At 43.8% G+C, this 25,453-nt stretch overlaps 1 protein-coding gene across 6 annotated transcripts in view; it reads right to left on the reverse strand.

Annotated features, from left to right (window-relative positions):
- The window catches only part of CTBP1 (C-terminal binding protein 1), a 198,364-nt gene that overhangs the window by 147,308 nt on the left and 25,603 nt on the right, over nt 1-25,453 (reverse strand). For all 6 annotated transcript variants that reach the window (XM_064151524.1, XM_064151528.1, XM_064151529.1 and 3 more), the window contains exon 2: nt 11,052-11,213. In XM_064151524.1, coding sequence (XP_064007594.1) covers nt 11,052-11,109 — 58 coding nt within the window. In that variant the 5' untranslated portion in view covers nt 11,110-11,213. The remainder of the gene's footprint in view (nt 1-11,051; nt 11,214-25,453) is intronic.

Genomic DNA, 25,453 nt, shown 5'->3' on the forward strand with positions numbered 1-25,453 from the left:
CACAATCACAAGCTCATTCTGTTAGGGTACAGCCCAGAGATGTTGAAAGAAAATGTGTGTCTGAAGGTATGACTGCTTGGTTTAGAAACACTTTTCAGGGCAAGTTTCTTGTCAGACAAGAGGAGAGGAGGAAGGCATGAGAACAGCCCAGTGATGGGGAGCCTCACCTCAGAGGAAAGAAAAAGGCAACAGCTTTACATCTCTGCCCACAAAACTATACCCAGAAAAGTACTAGGAAAGAGAAGCTTGAATTGCCCTCCCTGAGGTACAGCACTGCTTCCTGAGCTCAGCTATCCCTTCTTCAGACACCATGAACTGGCCTTAGCAGCAAACCAGATGGAAAGGATAACAAATGTCCCTCAGAGAAGTCACCCTCCCTGGGTGGGTGATGACCTAGAGCACCAGGTTCCCCATTCCCAGGCAGATCTGCCTGCCAAGGAGTCACTGCTGAAGAAAGTGCCACCCCTGAAACAACCTCAAGACTTCTTGGTCTAGGGAATGAACACGATTTGGGTCCAATGATAGAAGGCACTTCCTTGGGCAAGGAATGAGCATGTGGCACTTCTTGTTTCTGTGTCTAATATCTCAGCACCCTTCAGATGGATTTTCAAAGGAAATCAGGCTTAGATAATTGTGTCTGTCCATCTACCCACTGGGCCCTCCACAACGAAATCCTTAACTCACTAGCAAGTTTCACCCAGAAGCTGTCAGCAGGCTCAAGGAGGACTCAGTTCCTGTAGGTTTCATTATGGAGGAAAAAAGAAAAAAGGCATCCAGATGAGAAGACAGAGTCCATGAGAGGCCCTGCTCTGTAGAAGGCTGTGCTGGGACATCAGCAGTAACCCCTTCCATGGCACCAGGCATACATTGACACAGAGCCAGCCCAACTGTTGCCTTACATGAGATGCTGGGACTGGAGGCACTTGCATCCTTGCCTAGAGTCCATGTGCCTGCTATCCTTCTGCAGAATGGGGCAGCTGATGCATGCTGCAACTGGTCCCAGGGGGCCTGGTGCTGTGCATCTGCCTCCAAAAGACTTTGTTCTGTTGGAGGATCCTGCCCTGGTTTAAGCACAATAAACTGCCCAAACCTGGAAGAGGAATAAAAATGCTCTTAAAGCATGGAGAGTACTTAAATTTCATCCGTATGGTACAAAGAGATTTCAAGGCACTGGAGATTTCAGGTGGGTTTTGGGGTACATAGATATCTACCTTCCCTAAACTGCAAACTTTGGGTGTTCTTATCCTCTCACAAATCTGGGCTGAAGCATGTTGCTAGGCTGCCAACAACTGCCAGGCAACAGATCACAGCATGCAAACTGGAGTCATGCTTACAATGCCACACTTTGAGCATGTTCCACTGGTAAGAAATCAATAACTGGCATTGCCATAACCAAATGCAAAGTGTGATCCTAATTTTCCCAGGGGAGGAGGAAAATGAGAACAACCTCCTTGTAAATCATTCTTCTTGCCTTTACAAGGCAAACCTTCTACACTCGCTCTTTGATCAAATCATTCTTGCCTTTCCAAAGTAAAACTTCTACGCTCACTCTTCGATCTGCTATAAAATCAAATTCATTTCAATATTAATGAACAAAGCCATTCACATTGCACAACACGTCATTAAGATTCCTACTACTTGTCTCTGAGCTCCTTCTATTCACTGCCCCACCAAATTATTAAAACAAAGCAGTTACTATGGTAACTAATTCATCCTCTGCATTATGAGATAGTTTCTAAACATCAGTGTCTAGTCCTCCTGACTTACATGCCCTAAATTCCAGTTTGAAACTCTAAACTTTTGTCTGGCTTGCTAGGAAGGCCCTTTACAATCCTTGCATTCATGCAGATCAGGATAGCTGGAGTGCAGCTGCTTTTGTTCAGTGTGAGGAGGAGGAACTGTTAGCAGATTATCCGAGTTTGATAAATTGCTGGTGCCTGCCTGCGCGCAAGCACCCAGCAGCACTCGGGGAACAGGGACAGGAGTTGGTGAGCAGAGACAAACAAGCAGACAGGACCATCTGCAGGTTTGATAAACTAACACTACAGAATGCCTGGCAGATGTTGTGGATGCCAAAGAGCACTTGCCCCAGTGGTATCTGATAGCCAGGAACACCACATGGGTATGACTGATGCCATCTTCAAGAGAGTAGGGAACAGCAGGAAAGAAGAGAGAGATAAAATTGCCTGGGAAAAAGCTTTTCCAGCAGTTAATAAAACTATTTCTTCAGCTGTACACTCCTTGACAAAACCAGGCCTTTATCATGCATTTAATTAACACTTAAAATTACTCTTAATTATCTGTTAACAGGAGTCATAGTCTATTTGTATTTGAGTGTCACCGTCTAGCACAGGAGGAAGCTTTCTGAAAATACTGGTGGGATCAAAAGAATAAAGACTCTTTCCTCTTCAGCTTTTGTAGTCCTGCTGCCACTGCCTGTAATTTTTATTGTTTGTTGGGGTTTTTTTGAGTGTGTCTCCATTTAATTGGCAGAATGAGAGGCTTGAAAAAATCAGTGCCTAGGATGATACTTTGAAAAATAAGCATCAGGAAAAGGGAAACATGAGTAACGTTGAACAGCTCATTTCTAGCTTGGAAGAAAACAAAACCACATCTACTCAAAAGCACAAACAATTTGCATTTAGTTCTCACAGGAAAAGAAGGAGGAACCTTCTTATGGAAGCATCTGAGCAGTCACAAAGCACCACAGCTCTCCGGCGCTGCACTGGTACCCATGGGCACACCTGTACCTACTGCAGATGCCAGCAGCTACCACAGGTAGCAAAGCTTCGTTTCTAAAGCGATTCCAAGGGCATGACAGCAGCCTCCTGTATTTGTGTCACAAAAACTCAAAGTTTCGAGCTGACTCTCTTCTGTTAAAGGAAAACAAAAGGTGAGGAGGCAACGTTTGTTTTCTAACCTGCTGTCTGACTTGGGAAGAGCTGAAAGATAAAGCACAGATTTCTTAACTCCAATGCCCCATCTATCAGTGCAGAATGACTCTGCTAAGGAGAGATCTCTGTGAGATATTCTTCCCTTGGCAAAGCCTCTATGCAAGACTTCCTCTTTAAGGAGAATTATCCTTCAAGTCCAGTACTGACCCCAAGGAACAAGGAGACAAGGATAGTGCAGCAGATGCCTTCAGCACTGGGAGACTGTCTCCACTTTTATTTTCTTGTTTCCACTCACATAATCACACTCCAATCCTGTCTATGCTAAAGGAGGAAACAAACCCCCTTTTTGCATCTCAGACCGCACTTCCCTGAGGATGGGAACTGCCTCTGTGAAAGCTGAACACGTCTGCTTTAATTAGATGACTGCTTAAATTTTTCAGTGTGTTTACCTCGACGCTTAATCTTTGCACAGCTCAGTGTACCAGAGAGCAGAGCAATGCATAAATCCAGGGCTTCCAGAGCAGCTCCCCTAACCCCAGGCAGAAAGAAACATCTATTGCCACCAACCACTTAGACTTCCAAAGCTTTTAAAAGTTTTACCAGGCACTCATCTGCACTGTATAAAGGCAAACTCTCCAGTCTGAGAAGTCTTCTAAAAGATTACTCAGGAATTAGCTGATGAGGTGTGGTTAAGTACTGGATTCTGATTCAAACACAGAAGATAGTAGAAATAACAATTACCACAACCCTCTAAACCAGGTGCCAGGCTATGCTGTTTATTGTGTTTAACATTCTGTGACGCTAATAAGACTATTCTAGCTGTAAGATGCTCTGGGTATATCACAGCTGAAGGTAGCTGCTGGCTGTCACGAGTCAGCAGTGGATTTTATAACAAAACTCCACCAAAAATGTAACTCCAGAGATAAAACATGTAATTTTGGACACAACATTTTCCTTAACACATTTGTAATCAGTGACCTGAACCTTTCAGCACAATTTAAGAATCTCACTGAGATTCTTTGCTCTGTAGGGTTTTTTCCTCTTCTTCCCCTCAGTTTTTCTTGTTAAAATAAAGCTTTTCATTAGCAGCTTACTGTTCAGCATCATTAGAGCAAAATGGGCTTTTAAGCTAATTTTCTTTCATACAGCTTGCATTGTTACTGGTAATACCTCGGTAAGACTGGAGCAGCTTAAGTGCATGCAAATTCAAAGCTGTTTAGGTAGCACATCATAAAGATTCAAATTACAAAAGCAGGTTATTGCAGCAATCCAGCAGAAAGCCAAAACCCCCTTCTCACCACAAAAGAAAGAAAAAAACAACACACAATTAAGGATAAAATCAAAAACCCAAACCCAAACATAAACCTCTGCATAAGTATTTCAGCTGCTACTGTAATAAGACAAAGGATGTTTGTGCTCTGGGGTAAACATCCCCCCCAGTATAAAGACAACTTTCCATAAGGTGTGCTGGTGGCAAATGCTCTCATGTGGTGACTCATGGGAGCATCATTTTCACTTTATTCTTTCAAGGTCACCTTCTCTTAATCCTTAGGAGAGCCTCTCTGTTCTTGGAAGGCAACTGTTACAGAACAGATTAACTATTGTACTTAATTCTCTCTCTGTTTCACGCTCACAAAAATAGTTTCAAAGTTCTTGCAGGCAAAAGGCAGGGTAACAGTGTCGAGTGGTTCCAACACCTCTGGATGCAACACACCCGCATCTTTCTTTTAAGCCACTGGTAGCTGTAAGTAACCTGATTTACTTATAGGATGTTCGGCTTGGGTTATTCATAGAAAACTCTGCTGAAACACTTTGCTTACAGTGGAAAGGTTTGAGGGCTGTTCCTGCAGAGAGATTTGGCAGCTTTTACCACCTGATACCTAATTTAATTTATACAGGTCTGCTAGGGAGAACAGGAATATTCTCCAGTTCAAAATCCTTATTCGTTTGCTGAAGGCACTTAAGGAAAGGAAATCACATTTTGGTGAAGGTTAATCGGTGCTTTATGAAGCAGCCACTTGCGCTTCAAAAACAGCACACGGTAAAGTATCAGGAATCTTTTAGCTCCCTCTGCTGCCCTAATCCCTCAATGAGCCTTCTTCTAGAGCCTGTCAGAGACAGACCAAGCAGGAGGCAGCCCATTGCTGTCTTCGTAGCAAACACTTGGCAGTTTCCCGTGCCTAGCACTATGATCAATGTGATGAAGAAAGCTCTACAAAGCACCGTGGGATTTGGCGCCGTCTGCACCTTTTGTTCTTCGCTTGCTCTCTCTGATACCTGCAGCCAGTCGGACAGGTGTAAACGCTTCCAAACTGGGATGTCAGTTAAGCACATTGATAGAACCTTCTCCAAATCTTGACATCTGCAGTTCCTACCGATGTAAGGAAGAGCTAAGTGTGCTCACTGCCTTAAATTTCCAGCGCAGTATACACCGAACAGAACTCTAGTAAAAATTCCTTTTTATCTTCAGGGGAAGCCCAAGCACTGCTAAAGTAGGACATCTCCATCATTAACCTGCAGCTAACTTGCCCTAGCTGCCAAATTTCACAACTGCAATGGGTCAAACCACAGCTGATGCAAGGCAGACAGGCCCTATCCATCCCTGGTCATGAAACAGCACTTGGTATTTGAATCTGAGAGTTGCCACTTGTGAAGAAGCCAAGCTCTCTACTACATGCACAAGAAAAAAAAAGAGTCAGGAAAGAGAATGTGGTTTTAAAACTAAACCACTCCATGTTTCAAGATTTCTTTACAAATTTGGAAGGAAGAAACTGAATTCAACACATATATGCCTTCTTCTCTGTGTTCCTCCTGAAATCATCAGTACACTACATCAGCTGTGATCACCTCATCTTATTAAATTTCATATTACATAGCATCACAAGCAGAAGAAAAAAGCAGCTTTTAAAACACAGATGTTTTCTTACAGAGAATGAAAGCCTAGCCCATGTCCTTGAAAAAAACTCTTCCTTTATCCTGCACTTTTACTGCCCTCCAAGGATCACAGCACTTGGTATTTGCCAGTAATGGGACCTTGCCAAAGCAGTGCTGCCCTTCAGGAAAGCAAAAGATGAAAGAGGTTCTATCTGAAATTTAAGAGACCCATCCCATTAAAAAAATGCAATTTTTTTCCCCAATATATAATCCAGAACAACTCCTTTCTTAGCCAATAGAGCAGCACTGTTAAAATAGCCAGAATACATCTTGGGTTTTCAAAAGGAAGCAGCCACCTGTGCATGATAAACAACCTTAAGCTGTACACCAGCACTGCCTAAAAAGGGAAGAAGACTTGGAATGATGGTTGAGGAGTTCTGAGAGGTGCTCACATGCTTTTTCCTTTCCCAAAACCAGAACTAGATAAACATAACATCTGTCTGGGGGCAGATAGGGTCTGCACAGCCCTGTCGTACTGGCACACACTACAGCCTGTGCTGTAATACCATCTATGAGGTGTTCTCGAGAGAAACTTCTGTTTTCAAGCAGTTATCAAACTGGAAGAGTGTTGTGCTATAGCTCAACCCTTAATATTTGTGTAAACAAGAGAGAAGACACAAGAGGAGCCATCTCTTTCCTCCTCCTAGCTCCAGCCACATCCCTCAGCCCTCCCTTTGGTAGAGCTCCCTTGGAAACCCACTCCAGGCAACAGAGACTGAGCACCATGATGTGCAATGGAATGTGTTAGAGAAAATCTTCTGTGCTCAGCAAGCTCCTTCACAGACAATGGAGATAAAACAAAACGGTTTTGGTGCTGCAGCCACCTTCTGTTGCCTTCCTGCTTCATCTATCAGCTCCCAGCAAAGCACAGAGCTCAGACATCCCCATGGGAGCTTCCAGGCAGTGGTCAGTAACAGAAACACATACTCATTAATTAAAGATTTTTGGAATCTAAGCAGATACACAGCATTGTTTACAGGGTTTGGGTTTTTTTTCTAACAATATAAAGTACAATAATACCTTCATTAGAGACATTAACTTTCCAAACTGCCAAAAACATTTAGATTTTTTTCAAATTACCCACAAAATGAACATATTTTATTTCTGCACTGTGACACTTCCAACTGTTCTGCCAAATGTATACTGCTATAATTACGCTTTGCAATCACCAGCATCACCGGAGAGTGGGACAAAGAACAATATAATCAGGGACTAATTAATCTTTCACATGCCTTGATACCATTTATCTTCAAGGGAGGAATCCAAAATGTTGTTTTGTAAACTGTCAAGTGAGTTTAACATTAGCATCTCAGAATGCCTAGAATCATGTCCTTATGCACAAGCACAGCTCGCAGCTCCTGGTGGCAGTTAGAAACCAGAACTCAGTATCTGGCTTTCTTAAGGGACAGTCTTCAATTTCCATCCTCCATGTAACCTCTAGTTCATACAAACCTTATAGAGCCACACAAACCCTAGCTTGTGTAACTATCAACCTGGGATCACAGAGTCACAGAATGATTTGGGTTGGAAGGAACCTTAAAGATCATCAGGTTCTAACTGTGGTCACCTTCATGGCCTTCCTCTGGACTGGCTCTAACAGTTCATGTCCTTCTTGTGGGCAGGTCCAGAGCTGGACACAGGGCTCCAGGAGGGGTCTCATGAGAGGAGACAAAGCACATTTTACACTACCCTTTCGAGGTGATACATATAAGAACATGACAGGCCATTGAAATGTGCATGGAAATGATGGCAGACAGCTCAGGATCAAAAGCAAATATTCCATTTCCTATTTAAGGAATGACTGAAGGGCAACACTGGTACCTCAGAGACAAAATCACTTACTCAGCTACATTAAAAGAAAGCTAATTGGTCCCAAAGTAATAGAATTGGGTTTTTGCTGCACTGTCAACTCAAATGCAGCAGTACTGCTACCATACTACAGTTAGCTCACAAGGCAAGAGTGAATCCAGTGATGCCTGTCCAGTTTGTTGCTCCATATGCATGATTAGTTACTATGAGCTAGTGTGCAAACCCCCTAAGGCCACAGGTCCAGTAACACTCTGTGTGCAGTCAGCTCACTTAAAAGAGTGTTTGTGGTCATCCACACACTCCTCAGAAAGATGACTGCAGTCCTGTCCCACGTCTCCAGCATCAGCCCTTCATCTGGGGAGTCAACCCCACACCACCCATCTTCCAGAAGCTGAATTTCAACTCCTCATCCCCTCCTCAATGTGGGACACTGCCAGTAAGAGACTGCTGTTCATCACTACCAGAATGACTCCAGTGGCTCTTTATGGATGTGATGATGTGTCCATGGCCATCCAGCACAAGTCTGTATGTTAAGCCATTTATGAACAAATAGTTAGAAATAGTTCTGGTTAGTAAATCCCTGCAGCCTGGTTTTAAGTGGAACTGTCAAACTGAAAATCCATCCTTAAATGACTTCTCTGATGAAGAAAAAAGCTAAGTGAAGAAAGCTACACAACAGCTGACCAAAAAAAGCTGACAGATCAGCCACCTTTGCTAGCCCTACAGTCTATTACATGCCCTCAGGTGTGCAAAATCTTATGCATGTCTCTGTAATAGGCAGTGTTTATGTTGTGGTTTGGAAGGCACAAACTGGTACCAGAGAACAACTCAGCATACATAATGTTTACACCTGAACAGGAGCATAAGTAGGGAAAGGCTTTTTTAAGACAAGCCACCCCCTTGGGTTTTTAATCCCACTTTAGGCAGTTGCAGGGGTAGGAACTTAAAACTATCAGCTGAGGTGTGGTTGCAAACCCTGGAGAACACTGAAACATTTAACATGCAGACACTCAAGAGCACAACACAGACACTGTCAGGAGCCAAACTGGATTCCTCTAAGTGTAAACTTTCAAGCATTTTCTCATATCCATTGTTTGAGCCCCTCTCCATCACCTTTGCCTGGCCTTCCCACTCTTATTTTCCCAACCTGACTCTTTGTCTAGTAGATGGGGTTAGGAAGCAGAGGTGGTTAAGAAAACTTTTTCCAGTGTTATTCTTCAGCTGGCTCGATTCCCTATGCTGCATGGCCGCACAAATCTCACTGTGGGCTGTAGTGGATTGTGCAGGGCTGGGAAAAACATGCCAGACAAAAGGTGCTGATCAAACAGCATCACTAGATGTGAACACCAGCCCACAGGAAGCCTCTGCTGCTTTAGCCAGTCACAGTGGCCACTGGGCTGGCACCTCTGTCCCTGACAACACTCCTTGCCACATCATCACAGACTGTTTTCCTCTCCCATTGTCTTGTTTATTGCTATAACAAGCCCAAAAGGAGGCTGAAATTCCACCAAGTGTGTTGAGCTGATCCGACTACTGGCTGCCATCCAAAGGGACAGGTTTGCCTATCCTCCTCACCATTTGCCAGCTCAGCTAACGCAGGCAAGGAGAAGAGTTCATGCTCTGCATTTTTTATTGACTGGTCAGATCCAAGGATCCTGGGGTAAGGACCTGACACTGGGAAGAGAAACGAGGACCGTGCACTGAACCAGCACTCCTCTGAGTCATTCCCAGCTGATCCAGCTGCAGCACTGCCCAGGAGGAGGAAGAGCCTTTCCCAAATGTGTGTCCTCAGCAGCCAGCTCCCCTTTCTCTGGGCAGGGATTAGTGCCCATTGAGCAGATTCAAGGGGCTAGTCAGTCTAGGCAGAACACAGGAAGGGTTTGGAGCAGGCAATCTGGGGCAGGCTTGGCTAGGTTTAGAGGAGACTAACAGGGAGATAAATCATCTCCACCAAACTTGGAACTGCATCCTTTGATACTTGGATTAAAAACCTCTTTCTCTGGCTCTATCAGGATACATGGCCCCAAACCCCTTCACAGTCCCTTTCCAACTGCCCCTTCCAGGCAGCTGCTTTGTCAGCTTGTTCCAGTTCGAAGCCACGAGCTACCCAGGACTGGAGAACAGAAATGATACTTATTCCTTTCAAAGAGTACCACACAGATGAATAATGACCTGTGGAGTTCACCTAACTGGAACACAGGCCAACAAAACCCTTTATTTTCAGTATGAGTCTTCTCAGCCTAGCTCATCCCATGGTTACACTTGCACCAGCACAGGGGGGAGAACAGGCAGGACCCAGCTGTCAGGACCTATTCACACCCACAGCTGCTAGCAGAGTCTCAGGGTCAATGTGTGTAGGAGCAAATGGCCTGAAACTATGCCAGGAGAGGTTTAGGTTGGAGATTAGGAACAATTTCTTTGCTGCAGGAGTCAGGAACATTGGAACAGGCTGCCCAAGGAGGTGGTGGCATCACCTAGAGGTGTTCCAAGAAACCTGTGGACATGGCACTTTGGGACATAGTTCAATGGTCATGGTGGTGTTGGGCTGATGGCTGGACTGGATGATCTTAGAGGTCTTCTCCAACCAAAACAATTCTGTGATTCTGTGAAATGTTCCAACAGCAGCTCCCTGTTCCAGCATTAGCCATGATGCAGAGACCATGTGCCCAGGAGTCTGAACACTCTTCCATTGTATCGAAATCAGTCAGTGAAGACATTAACTATGTCCTTGCTTTCTAAAGCTACCATTTCAATACAGAAATGCATTTAGACCAAACCAGCACACTTTGTCCCTCCATCTGCTTTCACACCAACTCTAAAAGCAAATGAACAAAGACTACCAGGAATATACAACTCAATCATATGTGACTTAAGGTAAATGCCAGACCTAAAAGATTACATCCTTTAACTAGAATTCAAGCAGGTTTTATTAATAGTCATTGAAGTTTGAGGGTCTTCTGGGTTTGTTTTTTTTTTGTGTGTGTGTGTTTGGTTTTAATTTGGTTTTCTACTTTCTTCCTAGGATCAGAGACAGGCTTTGAAATCAATCTGTATGAAGCAAGTCTGTAGAGAAAAGACCCAAGAGAGCACTGTCTGATCATCTTAGCCTTTTGTGATTGTTATTTTATACAAACCTACAATCTTCCACAACATTTGGGTAGAATATTGTAAAATACTATGTCAAAAGCAAACTTAACTGTAGAGTAGCAGAGAGTTCACATAGTGCTTGCTTTTATTTGCCTAGATTTGGTTTCAGTCAGAACCAGCATTTGTGCACAGCCCATGTAAGCCCAGCAGGGACTGCAACTCCATCAAAACCACACCAAATGACCCAAAGAGGGGGAGTTCTGGTGTCCAAGACTTCAGTCATTCTCACCACTGACGCAGCTGACATTAGAAATTGGAATGTCTAACCTTCAAATATGCGATCCAGACGTTGCCGCTTCACTTTGTGTTTGTCCATGAGAGACATAAGAGTGGAAGCTCAAAGAATGTCCCCACACAGCTTGGTGATGGTCTTCTCAAGCCAGCCACCAGTCAGAAAATGCTTATTGTCTTTTAGAAACTTATTTTCACCTGTGAACAGAAAGATAAACTTCTTAAACTTCAAAACACAGGTTTTTCCCACACACACACCTCTCTCCAAACAGATGATCCAGAACACGCAGAGTTCTTAAATCACACTGGGCACCCTGGTGTCTCACAACTACCTGCCTTCCAAACACACAGAGATGCAAAGCACACAGTGCAGCTCAGACAAGCTGGTATAAGAAATGCTCCAAGACAGCTGGTTGCTGCCTTTTCACTTCCCAAAACTTGTTTGTCCCTTTACACCAGTAGCTAAAGAAGGTACCTGGGGCAGGCACAGGTACACAACTTCCATAGCACAGCAGAAACATGTCTACCTGGAACGGGACTGAAAAGCCACACTTGTGCAGTGCAACACCACCAGAAAGAGAAAACACTCTTTTTATTCTTGGTTTCTAAGCTTCCCGTGACAAAGTACAACAGAATTAGATGGTTAGAAGCTGAAGGAAGCACTTTAAAGGGGCACAGACCTGAGGAAATGCATCAGGGTGACAAGCCAGCACGCCATCATCTCTATCACTCAAATGGCATTTGCAGCAGGTTTATGCATGACTAGGCAAGCTCTTTGGCAGCAAGTACAAGTAAGCACTTCTCAGATAGCTGGGCAAGACAGCAGAAGGGCATTGCAACAAGCAGTCTGCTTTTCCAGCCAAACCACTGAGAAGCAGGAAGGGGGGATGGGGAGAGAGAGAGAAGAAAAATCCCTCAATAAGAAATTAATCAAGCAGTAGATTATAAAATGCACATGAACAAGTGGCTGGGGTAAATATGAGTGTACAGACCCTCTACAAAGCATAGGCAGAGCACCACTTTTATCTGCTTTTAAATATCTCAATAGACTTTGAGAGGCAAACTGCATTACAAGCACAGTGCGCATTAAAATGAGCCAAATAATCCACTTCCCTCTTTCCTTTCATCCCTGCCCAACAGCTTTCAACATCAGTGGACAGCATTAAAAAGCTTTTCGAGTGACTGAACCTACAACTCTGCTTGTTTCTTTCTAGAGGCTGAACATTCCTAAAGCCAAACATGGCATATTCCAGCAACATAAGATGAAGATTCACGCAGTCCCAGTGAAACGATAAAGAAAAGCACTTTGAATACCGAGAACTGCACATTTGCATTAAAATAGCTATCTCGACCAGCACCACCCTGCTTGGTGCACTTGGACTTTGTTAAAGTTCCTTTCTTTGTGTTTACTTTCATTTTTAAATGGAGTAGATGTGCAATATTCGCTGTGCTTGTAACACTTCGTTCAGCCTCATTCTCCCTTTCCCCTTCACACCTCTTTTTCTTTATCCTCAAACTCAAGATGCTTCTGCTGCTTCGCACAGCGTCTGACTCCAGCTGAATATTTCAGCCCGTCATGAAAGGGAGAAGGCAAATTGGTGAAGAATGCAGAAGCCCAACTCTTCCCCTTTACAAAACAAGAAGAGTGTTGCCATGTTACACGTTTTTCTACTACATTTCCCAGCATTGATTACTCTTGCCAAACACTTCATACTCAATGTGGCTCTAAGACTGCACAAGCATCACATCAAACCTGACACACATTTTAAAGCTTTAAAAGCTCCACAGCCACCTGCCTTTGCCTGAGCCACTACCCCAAGCCTGTGCAGAGGATCAGTCATAGAATCACAGAATCAGTCAGGGTTGGAAGGGACCACAAGGATCATCTAGTTCCAACACATCTGCCATGGGCAGGGACACCCTACCCTAGATCAGGCTGGCCAGAGCCCCATCCAGCCTGGCCTTAAAACACCTCCAGGGATGGGGCCTCAACCACCTCCCTGGGCAACCCATTCCAGGCTCTCACCACTCACACTGAACAACTTCCTCCTCATGTCCAGCCTGAACCTACCCATCTCCAGCTTCAGTCCATTCCCCCTAGTCCTGTCACTCCCTGATAGCCTGAAAAGTCCTTCCCCAGCTCTTTTGTAGGCCCCCTTCAGATACTGAAAGGCCACAATATGGTCACCTCGGAGACTCCTCTTCTCCAGGTACTAAACTAGGCTTTAATTTATCGCTTCAGTTTTATCATCTACTTCCTTCAACAGTACATAGAAGGATCTAGAGGATAAGGAAGAGAAATCACAATATCATTAACATTTTAAATACTTGTCCTGGTTTAAATTTTTATCTCTCTTTTAATTTCCTGTCTTGTAGAGACACAAATTCCTGCTGGCCTCTTGCTGCTGCTTTGGTTGTTCATTCGGCACAAGATTGTTCCACTCTAGTCACTCTATGTACAATGCTGGATGACAGCTGTAAAAAACAGACCATCTGTAACTACTGACCTACCACTGCAAGTGTCACCAGATGCTTGCTGTCTACAGCAGCTTCAAAATGTACCCTATAAATCAAGGAGGTTTCTTTAAATATTGATTTTTAAATTATGTTTATTCATAATAAGTAGTCAGAAATTGGGGTTGTGGGGCTTTTTTTTGTTTTGTTTTTTTGTTTTATTTAAGACATTTTTCTGGAGAGAAAAAAATTTGTTAGCACAGTTCTAAACTTAATCTTCACACAGCTCCATTAGACTCCATGTTCTAACAGAAGGAGATGATGATGATGACATGGAAAGCATTACCCAGCAAAACAAAGACCTTATAATTATGGGAGCATTAGTTACTGCAATTACTAAGCCACAACATGAATAATTGTATTTGAGAAATTCACTAAAAAGACAAGCACAGTGCCCAAAGAACTCAAAATCAGAGCACAGAACACCAGACAGGATCTAAGATCAGACTTCTGCATTTCAGCACTTAAAGTAAGGATCCAAGTGATTTTAGAACCCTTACTGCTGGTGATAAAATCAGTGGACAGAACCTTTCTAAGCAGCATACATTTTAGAACTCAAAATCGGAGCACAGAATACCAGACAGCATCTAAGATCAGACTTCTGCATTTCAGCACTTAAAGTGAGGATCCAAGTGATTTTAGAACCCTTACTGCTGGTGATATCATCAGTGGACAGAACCCTTCTGAGCAGCACACATTTTAGCCTGAAATGCACATTGGTAAAACACTCAGAGTTGTTTCTTTCAGTTGAGCAGATGATTCTAGTGCTCAAAATATTTGCAATGTGCCTCTGGGTGTTGCAGTCTGGAGCATCTGGCTCTTTGCTGAGAAAGGAAGAGCTTTACTATTTCTGAGACTGCAAGATAAAAGGAAGAGGGAATCTCCAGCATTTGTATAGGAGGGTGAGCAAATCATGGGGGCTCAAACAGGAAGAAGGAAATGTGGCAGCTTTTATTTCAGTTTTCAAAGCAGGTAACAGGGGCTCAAGGATAAACTACTACCTGAAGGGAGGCTGTAGCCAGGTGGAGGTTGGTTTCTTCACCCAGGCGATCAGCAACAGAACAAGGGGACACAGTCTCAAGTTGTGCTGGGGAAAGTATAGGCTGGATGTTAGGAGGAAGCTCTTCACAGAGAGAGTGATTGGCATTGGAATGGGCTGCCCAGGGAGGTGGTGGAGTCACCATCCCTGGAGGTGTTAAAAAAAAAAGCCTGGCTGAGGCACTTAATGCCATGGTGTGGTTGATTGGATAGGGCTGGATGATAGGTTGGACTGGATGATCTTGGACATCTCTTTCCAACCTGGTTGATTCTATGATTCTGTGGTGTGAGTGAGAAGAACTGAAAGAAGGTTCCTCCCAAACCCATGACCTTCTCCTCCAGAAACAGAGAATAAAAAGGAAGCAAAGACATAAAACCTTTTTTTTTAGATTACAAACTTGTGTACTATTATACACATAGGGCTAGGATGAGACAAACTGCAGCTTCCTAGGGAAGAATGTCCACCGAAACCAAAACCATAGCATGTCATGCAGGACCATTTCTCTTGCACGAGTCTAATGGCAGGATTTTGTGGGGACCAGATCTTGTTTCTGCTGACTTTCAACAGGTTGGAAAAGCCTACCAAAAATACGTCAAATACACCCTGCACAACCTCTGCTCAGTGAGCCTACTTACAAGAGGATTCAGAGTGGGAACTCTTCTGAGCACAGCTTAGGAAAGGTAAAAGGCTGGTTTCTGCCTCTGCTTCACCATCAGCTTCCTCTGTGTGTTGCTCCAAATCAGATGATAAAGCACAAGAAACCCAAACCAGAAATTAAATTCATAGAACAGACTGACAGATCATTAACATATAGAGAACAAGGTTGTGAAGCTTCACGTTACCCTCAGGAACCTCAATCTTCATTTAATTTTAGCTATTCTAATAGATGTTCCTGAAATGAAACTACATTAAATTACTGAGGGTTCTTCTTTTTTTTTATTTCTAGTATCATCTTTCAAAAGATGTAAAATAAGGCTATTGTAATAAAAACTGTAAGTAAGTTTATATTCCATTGCCATCAAGTTATCACAAATTAAATTGTTTTCCTTCCCAGTCAGATCAGTAAGATCCTGGCCTGGATCAACAACAGTGTAGCCAGCAGGACAAGGGAGGTTATTCTGCCCCTGTACTCAACACTGGTCAGGCTACACCTTGAGTCCTGAGTCCTGTGTCCAGTTCTGGGCTCCTCAGTTCAAGAGAGATGTTGAGGTGCTGGAACATGTCCAGAGAAGGGTGACAAAGCTGGTGAGGGGCCTGGAGCACAGCCCTGTGAGGAGAGGCTGAGGGAGCTGGGGGTGTGCAGCCTAAAGAGGAGGCTCAGGGCAGACCTTATTGCTGTCTACAACTACCTGAAGGGAGGCTGTAGCCAGGTAGGGTTGGTCTCTTCTGCCAGACAAGCAGCAACAGAACAAGGGGACACAGTCTCAAGTTGTGCTGGGGGAGGTCTAGGCTGGATGTTAGGAGGAAGCTCTTGACAGAGAGAGTGATTGGCATTGGAATGGGCTGCCCAGGGAGGTGGTGGAGTTGCTGTCCCTGAAGGTATTCAAGAAAAGCCTGGATGAGGCACTCAGTGCCATGGTCTAGTTGACTGGCTAGGGCTGGGTTCTAGGTTGGACTGGATGATCTTGGAGGTCTCTTCCAACCCGGTTGATTCTATGATCTTTACTTGTCAGGACACCTCATGAGCCTCGACATGTCCATTCTGCAGAGCCCTGGAAGCAATAAGTAAAGATAATGGAAAATGGAAATGTATCCAAATTTCACAGCATTTCTCTAGTACAGAACAACATTATCTTGTGTCAGGCAAAAGCAAGGATAGCTTCAAGACATTAAACAGCAGGAAGCAAAAAGCCATGTTAAAATGCTGCCAGAGGAATTAGCTTCACCTTGAAATAAAAGCCAAGATGCACTGACTTAGGAAAGAAGTCCACATGCTGAGGGCATGGCAAGAGATAGGCTCTCAGAAAGGGAAAAGAAAAGCTGATGATGTATGAAAGAAACATTCTACTTGAAAAGGCACTACACATTTGTAGCTGAGCACTTGTAGCGCCAGTTGGAGCAGCACTGGTTCTGTATAAAACCCGAATTCTGGCTCAGAGCAGTGGTGGCTCACAACAGAAGATGCTGTGCACTACACCCAAATGCTGAGTAGAACTTGAATACCTGATGATTTTTTTTTCTGTTAATTTCTCATGCACTTACCACTGGGACTTTGAGAAACATAAAGGAACCTCAAACAGAAGGATGAGAAAGAGAGGAAGTGGACAACAACTTCTGTCTGCGTATTTCTTCAGAATGCAGTCCTGGCAAGGCTGCTGCAGCAGCAGTGGAACAGCCTGTTCCTCACTTCTGCAGGACATGATCTGTTCCTACATCTCATTCCATGCTGCCACCCTTTTCTGGAGATGCTGTGACTTACACTGAGAGCTTCTGCAGCATAAAACCTCACACCACTTCCACTGTACTCAAAACTCCTCTTGCAAAGAGTTCAACTACATTTCAAAAACGAGTGTGGCCCAAGGAGCAGAACAAAAAGATTAATTGCCAGCAGGAAAAAGCTTAAGGTCAGACTTTCTGTGCAAAAATTGAAGTTATTCCATCTTGTCTTACAAAAATTAATACTGAATTAATAAGAACACATCTAATTTTATCTGCCTGTCAGGCAATTTATCTTGCCATTAAGTGTGGTTAAGCCACTTTGACTTACCATTAGATGTCAGTACAGTCTAAGAGAAACTGTACAGGGAGCTTCAAGATCCACTAAATTAATCAGAGAAGTGAAGCAATTACTGACTTAGACACCAAAAAGAATGTTAGATACTACTCAGAAAAGGGCTAGAACTCCAAACACTATTATGGCATTATCTAAATCTAAGATATATCTGTCCCCCAAAGCAATGGAGGGCTAGAAGATGCCAGGACAGGCATTAAGGAGAGTGAAAAAAAAGAACACACGGTGGTGACTCCCCAGCCTGAGCAAGATGCAGCTCTGGGAAGTACGACAAATGTGTAAAAGATGCTCTGTGTCTCAGTTCAGTGCCTCAGGAGCACAGAAGGTCATGAGCCAGCACACTGACAACAGCAGGAGACTTTGGCACCCAGTTATCAATGAAACTGCAAAATCTAGAGTCACAGGTATTGTAGATGCCAAAGCTTTAAGCGGCTTTTCAATGGAATTACAGAAGTTGATGGAAAACCCATCAGTGGTCACTGATGGTAATGGCTAAAGTGCAAAGCCAGCTTAGGAATCCATAAGCTGGTAAGAAAGATGCCAGTGCCTGCTGGCTTTGCGATCACCCAGTGATCACTGTGCTATGCTGGCCATGCAGCAGCTGCCATCAAAGGAGATGCTTCCTGAAGAGCAAGAGCAGAAGAAACACAGTGCTTTCCTCAAGCATCCACTAGCGACAGCTCCTGGAGACAATCCCAGGGCAGTTGGACCCTTCTGACACATGAGCACACTTTACATCCTTAGAGAGTCCAGAGATCTTCTATGAAATGGACTAATCCATCCGTGCAGAACGCGATGTCCACAGCTCACAGGGATGCACAAGAAACATCCCAACACAGAAGTAAAGTTAGGTCCATTACACCTAAAAGATCCTGCTGGCCTCGTCAAGCTGATACTGTCCAATACAGATCACATGAGACAGCTGGAGACATCGTGAACATCACAAACTGCCAGGGCCATAGGCTCCGCCAGAGTGGAGGGCCAGCTCCTGCAGCAACAAGTGTCATAGAATCAACCAGGTTGGAAGAGACCTTCAAGATCATCCAGTTCAACCTATCACCTGCTGGCTGGTTTTGCTCTACAGCCAGTTCAGGTTAGACTTCCAGGCATCAGATTTTCTTATAGCTTTGCCTGGCAGATTGAAGAAGTCCCTGGTGTTGTCTGCACAGGTACCACTTCAGTATCACCAAGCTACCCCTTGATCTACTTGCAGTGAGACCAAGCTCCTAGAGTCATGTGTCTGATCCTACACCGTGTCAAAACTCTGGACTTTGAAATCCAACAGCAAGTTATCTAAGTGCTAGAACAAGACCAAGCCTTGCAGGAGTACTAACATCAATGTGCAGTGCAGATGAACCTTTATTGCTCTCCAGTCTTTGGGACAGTCTGAGACTACACCTAAGATGGAAAGTCTTTCTCCTTGGTTCGATTTACTCACCCCCAGTTCAAAGCCCTCGCTCTCTAGGGCAGGGTTCCTGCCCTGTAAGCACAACCCAGTCTTACATTCTGCACTGATGACCTAAACTTGGACACAGTTTGACAGGACACAGCTTATCAAAGCAAACTTGACTGCTCTGCAGTACTTCCACCTCCTTTAATTTAGCAGCAGCAGCAGTTTTTGCTGCATTTATCAGTGAAGGGGTTTTCCTCTTAAAAACAAACAAACACACATTCAAACCAAGCCCAAGAAAGTCCCTTGTCAGCATGTCACTGACAACTAAGCTATGGGCTTCGGATCTATTGTCTGTGGATGACTCACTTGTGCTCTTCGAAGTTTTGAATCAAACTAGTACCAAATAAAACGTCCTCCAAAGTGTACACATTTGATAAACCTAAGCCTGCATCTTCTAGGGTACGAGAACACCACAGTGACGGATGCACAGCTACAACAATGCCACATTTGACTGGGCAAAATCCCAAAAGCAGGGAATAAATTTCCTATCCTTCTACATATCGGTAATGGCTTTAGTCTGTAACATGGCTAAGCAATGTTCTAGCACTGTATCTATGCAATTTCATGGAAGAAAAGGTAATAAAATAGCATGTTTCTCACTGTTGACAGTGAAGCTTCTAGTTTTCAGCCCATTCTCAGTACAACTGCTCACATGCCTTTGCCACTCTTCATTCACCTGCTCACAACTGCATCTGTATCTTGATCAGTTACTACTTTTCACCAATTAAGACAGCAAACAAAGCAAAGAGCCAATAAGATCAGTCTTTATCTTTAAAATCCTCTTAAAACAAACAGCTTAAACCAAAACCAAACAGTGGTCTACACGTAAAGCACCAACAGAGCTGAGTACATCTTAGAGCCTCACAATAAACATTAGCACCTTTGTGTTTTCATTTGTTGTACGCAAAGCAATCTTTAAACCAGGCAGAGCTGTATTTAACTTAACAATAAGACTTAAACTACTACATTAACATAACAGCGATGAAATCTACGTCCATGGAACAAGAAGGGAAATGGGGCACTCATGGCTTTCAAGGCCAGGCAGAAGTTAGCCTTGTTTTGACTGCTGCTGTTACTGCTTCAGCAATGGTTCAATGACTGCCACAGAAGATAAAGACCCTGCAACCTTTTCCTGGCTCATTTCAATGGAACTGAAGCTCACCCTACACTCAATTAGATTTGAAAATGTAAATGTTTTTGCTTGAGTAAATAACATCAGGAGCTCAACTCTTTAAGTATATTTCCAATTATACTACAGTTCAAAACAAATGAAAAACTGTCCTTTGAAGAAAAAAAACAAGTCTTGAAATAGGACCAAAAGGTCCAAGATGTGCTTTTGTAGTCTCTGAGAGTGCTGCATATCTGGGTTGAGACTGTAAGCTTTGCAGCGTCTACAGCTACATGAAAATTATCTGTTATAAAGGGACTAAAATGTCGAATTCTGAATTATCTGATAATTCTACAACAGATGGCCTAAAATATTAGTGATTCAGTTGTTGCTGGCATTGGGTCAGTTCTTTACTTGTTAATTAAGGACCTTCATTTTGAACTATTATTTTGCTATAAAATGCCCACGGCAGGGAGGGGGAAACAGCAACACTATGGCTAAAGATTTTGTAAAGGTTGCTCTCCATTTGTGTAAGAATTTCCATCCTGGTTGATTAATAAAATTCCAGTGGGGAAAAAAAAAACAACAACAACCAAAAAAACCTTCCACTGCCAGTTGTTTTCGTAAGATCTAGCTCCTGTCTGAAGTAAATATTGGCAGCATGCAAGTGTGTACTGTTTGAGGACAAGCACTGGGAGCAAGCCCTCAAGTAACCTGAAGCTAAGGTTTGCTCCCAGAAGCATCGGTTCATTATCAGGTGCTTGGGAATCTGCAAGAGCACAGGCATGTTGGCAACGACATGGTGGGGCATCGACCAACTCTACACATATTCACAGACTTTTGAATGGAAAAAAACCCTGCAGACACATAATCCCAGAAGCCCAGCACGGTAGAGGCCAGAAGGGACCTCTGGAGATCATCCTTTCCAACCTCCTTGCTGAAGCAGGGGCACCCACAGCAGCTTGTCCAGCATCACAATGTCCAAGTGGGGTTTAGCATCTCTCCACAGAAGGAGACTGTAATCTCTCTGGGCAGCCTATTCTAGGGCTCCAGCACACTCACAGCAAAGAAATTTCTCCTTAACTCCAGGGAACTCCAGGGTTCCAGTTTGTGCCCACTCTGCCCCTTGTCCTGTCACTGGGCACCACTGGGAAGAGTCTAATTCCATCCTCTTGCTGCCACCTTTTAGCTTCTGCTGAGCACTAAGAAGATGCTCTTAGGCTGCTCTTCCCCAGGCTAAACAGCCCCAGGTCTCTCAGTCTTTCCTGCTCATAGAGATGCTCCAGGCTCTCAACAGTTTCACAACTGCCACAGGACTCTCTTCAGCAGTTCCCTGCCTCTCTTAAACTGGTTAGCCCAGAGCTTCAGACTTCCATAAGATCTGCATTCCATGAAAAATAAGCACCTGGGCAGTAAATAACCTCGCTAAGGCATTTTCAAATGTAAGCTACAGTTAACTTTGTTTTAACAAAAACAAATTAGAGTTTGAATGGGTAGGAGATGGTTGACTACCAGAACAGCTGGAAACACTGACTGCTGAGCAGCTATTGAGCTGTTCATCTAAAATAACTTGATTTTTTTTTAAAATATATATATTATTTTTAAAATGAAAAAACTTGGAGGCCCTCAGTCCCAACACCTCAGTTGGCCATTTCTGCAGTGATTAGAACTTTGTCCTCTCAGAGCACAAATTCTCTTAGTGTGGAAATAAAAAGTGAGTACAGCACTGACTCTTTGCTACTGATCCGTTACAGGAGGAGGATCACTGTTCCTGAGGAGAGTGTTCCCTTGTGGAGATAAAATACTTGGAAGTCCTCTTGGAGCTGCATCTTAACTAAAGGCATAGGGTTAAAGTGTGTCCAGAGGATCACAAAGACGATCGGAGGGTTGGAGAATCTCTCCAGTGAAGACAGGCTCAGAGAGTTGGGGCTGTTAAGACTAGAGAAGAGAAGAGAAGGCTCCAAGACAACATTAGAGCAACCTTGCAAGATTTGAAGAGGGCTACAGGGATGCTGGAGAAGAACTTTGGAGCCATGGAGTGACAGGGCAAGGGATAATAGCTTCAAAGAAGCGGGATTAAGATGAGATATTAGGAGGAAATTCTTGTCCACGAGGATGGTGATACACTGGAACAGGTTGCCCAGAGAAGCTGTGGAGGATCCAAGCTTGGCAGTGTTCAAAGCCAGGCTGAATGGGGCCTTGAGCAAACTGATCCAGCAGAAGGTGTCCCTGCCCATGGCAGGAGGTTGCAACTGCTTTATGATCTTTGAGGTCTCTTCTAATCGAAAGCAGTCTGAGATGTCTGAAATGCTGCAGCTATTTGGTCACTGCACTTGTTCTGGGCAAGGCAGGTATTCATGTATTCAGGAAATGTACAGCTCAGTGCAATTAGGGAAGAGACATGAAAAAAAACCTGATTATAGCTGGGCATCATTGATAAAAACCTTAAGGGATTAATAGAGTTCATTTCAGATAAACACCGGTTTCGATGCATGAGCACAAAGCCATCCATGCTGGAGACATGTAGCTGGATACACACACCTAATCATCTACTACCAATTCAAAGATAAAACTAATTTAATCCACATGCTTCTGCTACAGGCATCAATTCTGCAAGTGTTTATTAGAGCCATTCCATTTTTCCCCCCCTCTCATAGTTAGAACACACCAAATTGTTATATTCTACAGAAAAAAAAACATCCAAAGGTGTTTCAGACACCCTTTGCATCCAGAAATTCCACCCAAGATGACTTTAGACTTGTTCTTATTGCACATAAAAGACCTGTTAAGTCATCTTAATAGAGGACTTGTCCCCAGGGTGTCTTCTGCAAGTGATTCATTTCATTGACTCTGATAGTAAAAGGGTCATAAGCAGAAGCAGCAAAGCTGGGATACAGCCCTGAATGTGCATGCTGGGTTTATTAGAGAAAATGGGGAGTGTTGCAGCACCAAACCCTCAGAGACATTAACCACAGCACAAAATCACCTCCATACCTGCCTTTTATTAGAGATTCTACAAATATTTTACATCACAACGCATTAAGCTATTTTCCTTCCAGCACCGGGTTCTGGAACTCCTACAGCAGAGCTATACCTTACTCCACCACCTCGGAACCTTCCCAGTCTGTTTTCCGCATGCAGTTTATTACAGCTTAATTTCAATAGCTGTTAAATATCTGTTAATCCTTTCACTTTGTTCCCCAAGCCATTTGGTGCTTTCACGCTGCATTCCAGAAGTACAGCACTTAGAGCCCCTGGTTTTCTGCGCACACACCTAAAACCAGAGGCTTGCAGAGACAGCAGTCGGCACACATCACTGCAACACACAATAGCAACCTGTAATAACACCACAGGTTGTGGGAAGCTTGAGGTTCAGTTTTCAGTGTGAAGAACAAAGACTGAGGTTGAAAATTTTTTTATTCCTTTTTCTTCTTCTTTTTTTTTTTTTTTTTTTTTTTTTTCCCTTTGGTAAGCTGATAGGATAAACACAGCCCTGGAACATTCCGTCCATGGCAGGAGATTTAACAAAGAAATAAATTGCCAGATGAGGAGCTCCATGCTGGCAGAGAGATTGGGGCTTGTGAGGGAAGAAAAAAAAAGCAGCCCTGACAAGCGTTAGAGACATTCAGTCAAAACCCAAACGTGTTCTTTGTGAAAAATACACCTCAGTCCTCCTCAGGTACACTCTGTTTGTCCAGGAAAAAAATGCTCAGAGAATGAAGTGAAGCTCTCTCAAGCACAGAGATGGACAAATAAAGCCGTCTTTAAACACAGCTCTGGAAACACAGGGTGAAAGGTCACCAAGGAGAGAACGGGCAAATCCTCCTAATACACCTTAGTCTGAGACCTCTGCAGAGCTTGCCAAGTAAAACCAACGAGAACTTCAAATACACATTCAGGTATTGGCTTTTCCCACATTCAATAGTGGACAAACGGCTTGGGATTCACAAATTTCACCTCCAACGGCAAATAAACAGGAGGAATACAAGCAAAATTTTAATCACTCTGCATCATCACACAAGTTTGGATGACACAAACTAGGAAGAAACAAACAAAGAACCCAACCAACAAAACCCAAAACAAACCACAAAATTAAAACAAACAAGCCCAAAACGTAGGCTGCTACTGGGCTGTTAGAACTTTCTGTGCCTAGTCTTCTCGGAGATGTTAGATTGTGTCATGACAGTAGTGCAGCATTCTTGAGTTTAAAATAGCAAAGATCGATGCATTGCAGCAGGTTTTATGAATGACTCTAAGTGCTGGAACTGAGAATTCCAGAGATGCACAACAAGAAGGACATCATGCATCTACTGCAGCATACAGGAGTCTTCACATCTCTATTTGTTGGCTGGTTGGGGCTTTTGTACTAGATACGCCTTTAGCTACACATCAGCATCTGGTTCAAAGAACCAGAGATACTCACATCACTTTGTTCTATCTTTCTGTGCTGATTCTAAAGCTAATTCTAACCACATCTAGTCTGTGATTCAGCACTCAATACATGAATCATAGAATCAACCAGGCTGGAAGAGATGTCCAAGATCATCCAGTCCAACCTAGCACCCAGCCCTGTCCAATCAAACAGACCATGGCACCAAGTGCCTCAGCCAGGCTTTTCTTGAATACCTTCAGGGACAGCGACTCCACCACCTCCCTGGGCAGCCCATTCCAATGCCAATCACTCTCTCTGGCAAAAACTTCCTCCTAGCATCCAGCCTAGACCTCCCCCAGCACAACTTGAGACTGTGTCCCCTTGTTCTGTTGCTGGTTGCCTGGCAGAAGAGACCAACCCCACCTGGCTACAGCCTCCCTTCAGGTAGTTGTAGACAGCAATGAGGTCTGCCCTGAGCCTCCCCTTCTGCAGCCTGCACATCCCCAGCTCCCTCAGCCTCTCCTCACAGGGCTGTGCTCCAGGCTCCTCACCAGCTTTGTCATCCTCCTCTGGACACCTTCCAGCACCTCAACATCTCTCTTGAATTGACGAGCCCAGAACTGGACACAGTACTCAAGGTGTGGCCTGAGCAGTGCTGAGTAGAGGGGAAGAATAACCTCCTTTGTCCTACTGGCCACATTGTTCCTGATACAAGAACATTAAGACTCTTGCTTGTGATCTAGCATTTTGCTGATGGCATTTATACAACACAAGCTAGATTACTGCCTAGTTCCTATATTGCCAATACACAGCAGGCACAGTAGAAAAAACATGCAGGGGAAAAAAAAAAAAAAAGGGCTTAAGACCAAAATTTGACAGCAATCAAAATAGGTAAACTTTGACTTTGAATCATTGAGTCCTCCCTTTCTGTTCTGAAGACAGAAATAAGGGTCACCAAAATAAGATGTGACATGCAACTGGCCCTAAAAGTAAGTGGCTGCTTATGAGGCATAAAAAATACATAGATTCAAAGAATCCTACAATGGTTTGTGTCAGAAGGGACCTTTAAGATCATGGTCACGGGCAGGGACACCTTCCACTAGAACAGGCTGCTCAAGGACTCACTCAGCCTGGCCTTGAACACCTCCAGAGAAGTGTTCTGCAACCTCCCTGGGCAACCTGTTCCACTGTCTCACCGCCTTCACTGGAATTTCTTTCTCA

Source organism: Pogoniulus pusillus, chromosome 11, assembly GCF_015220805.1.
Source record: "Pogoniulus pusillus isolate bPogPus1 chromosome 11, bPogPus1.pri, whole genome shotgun sequence".
Taxonomy (NCBI): domain Eukaryota; kingdom Metazoa; phylum Chordata; class Aves; order Piciformes; family Lybiidae; genus Pogoniulus; species Pogoniulus pusillus.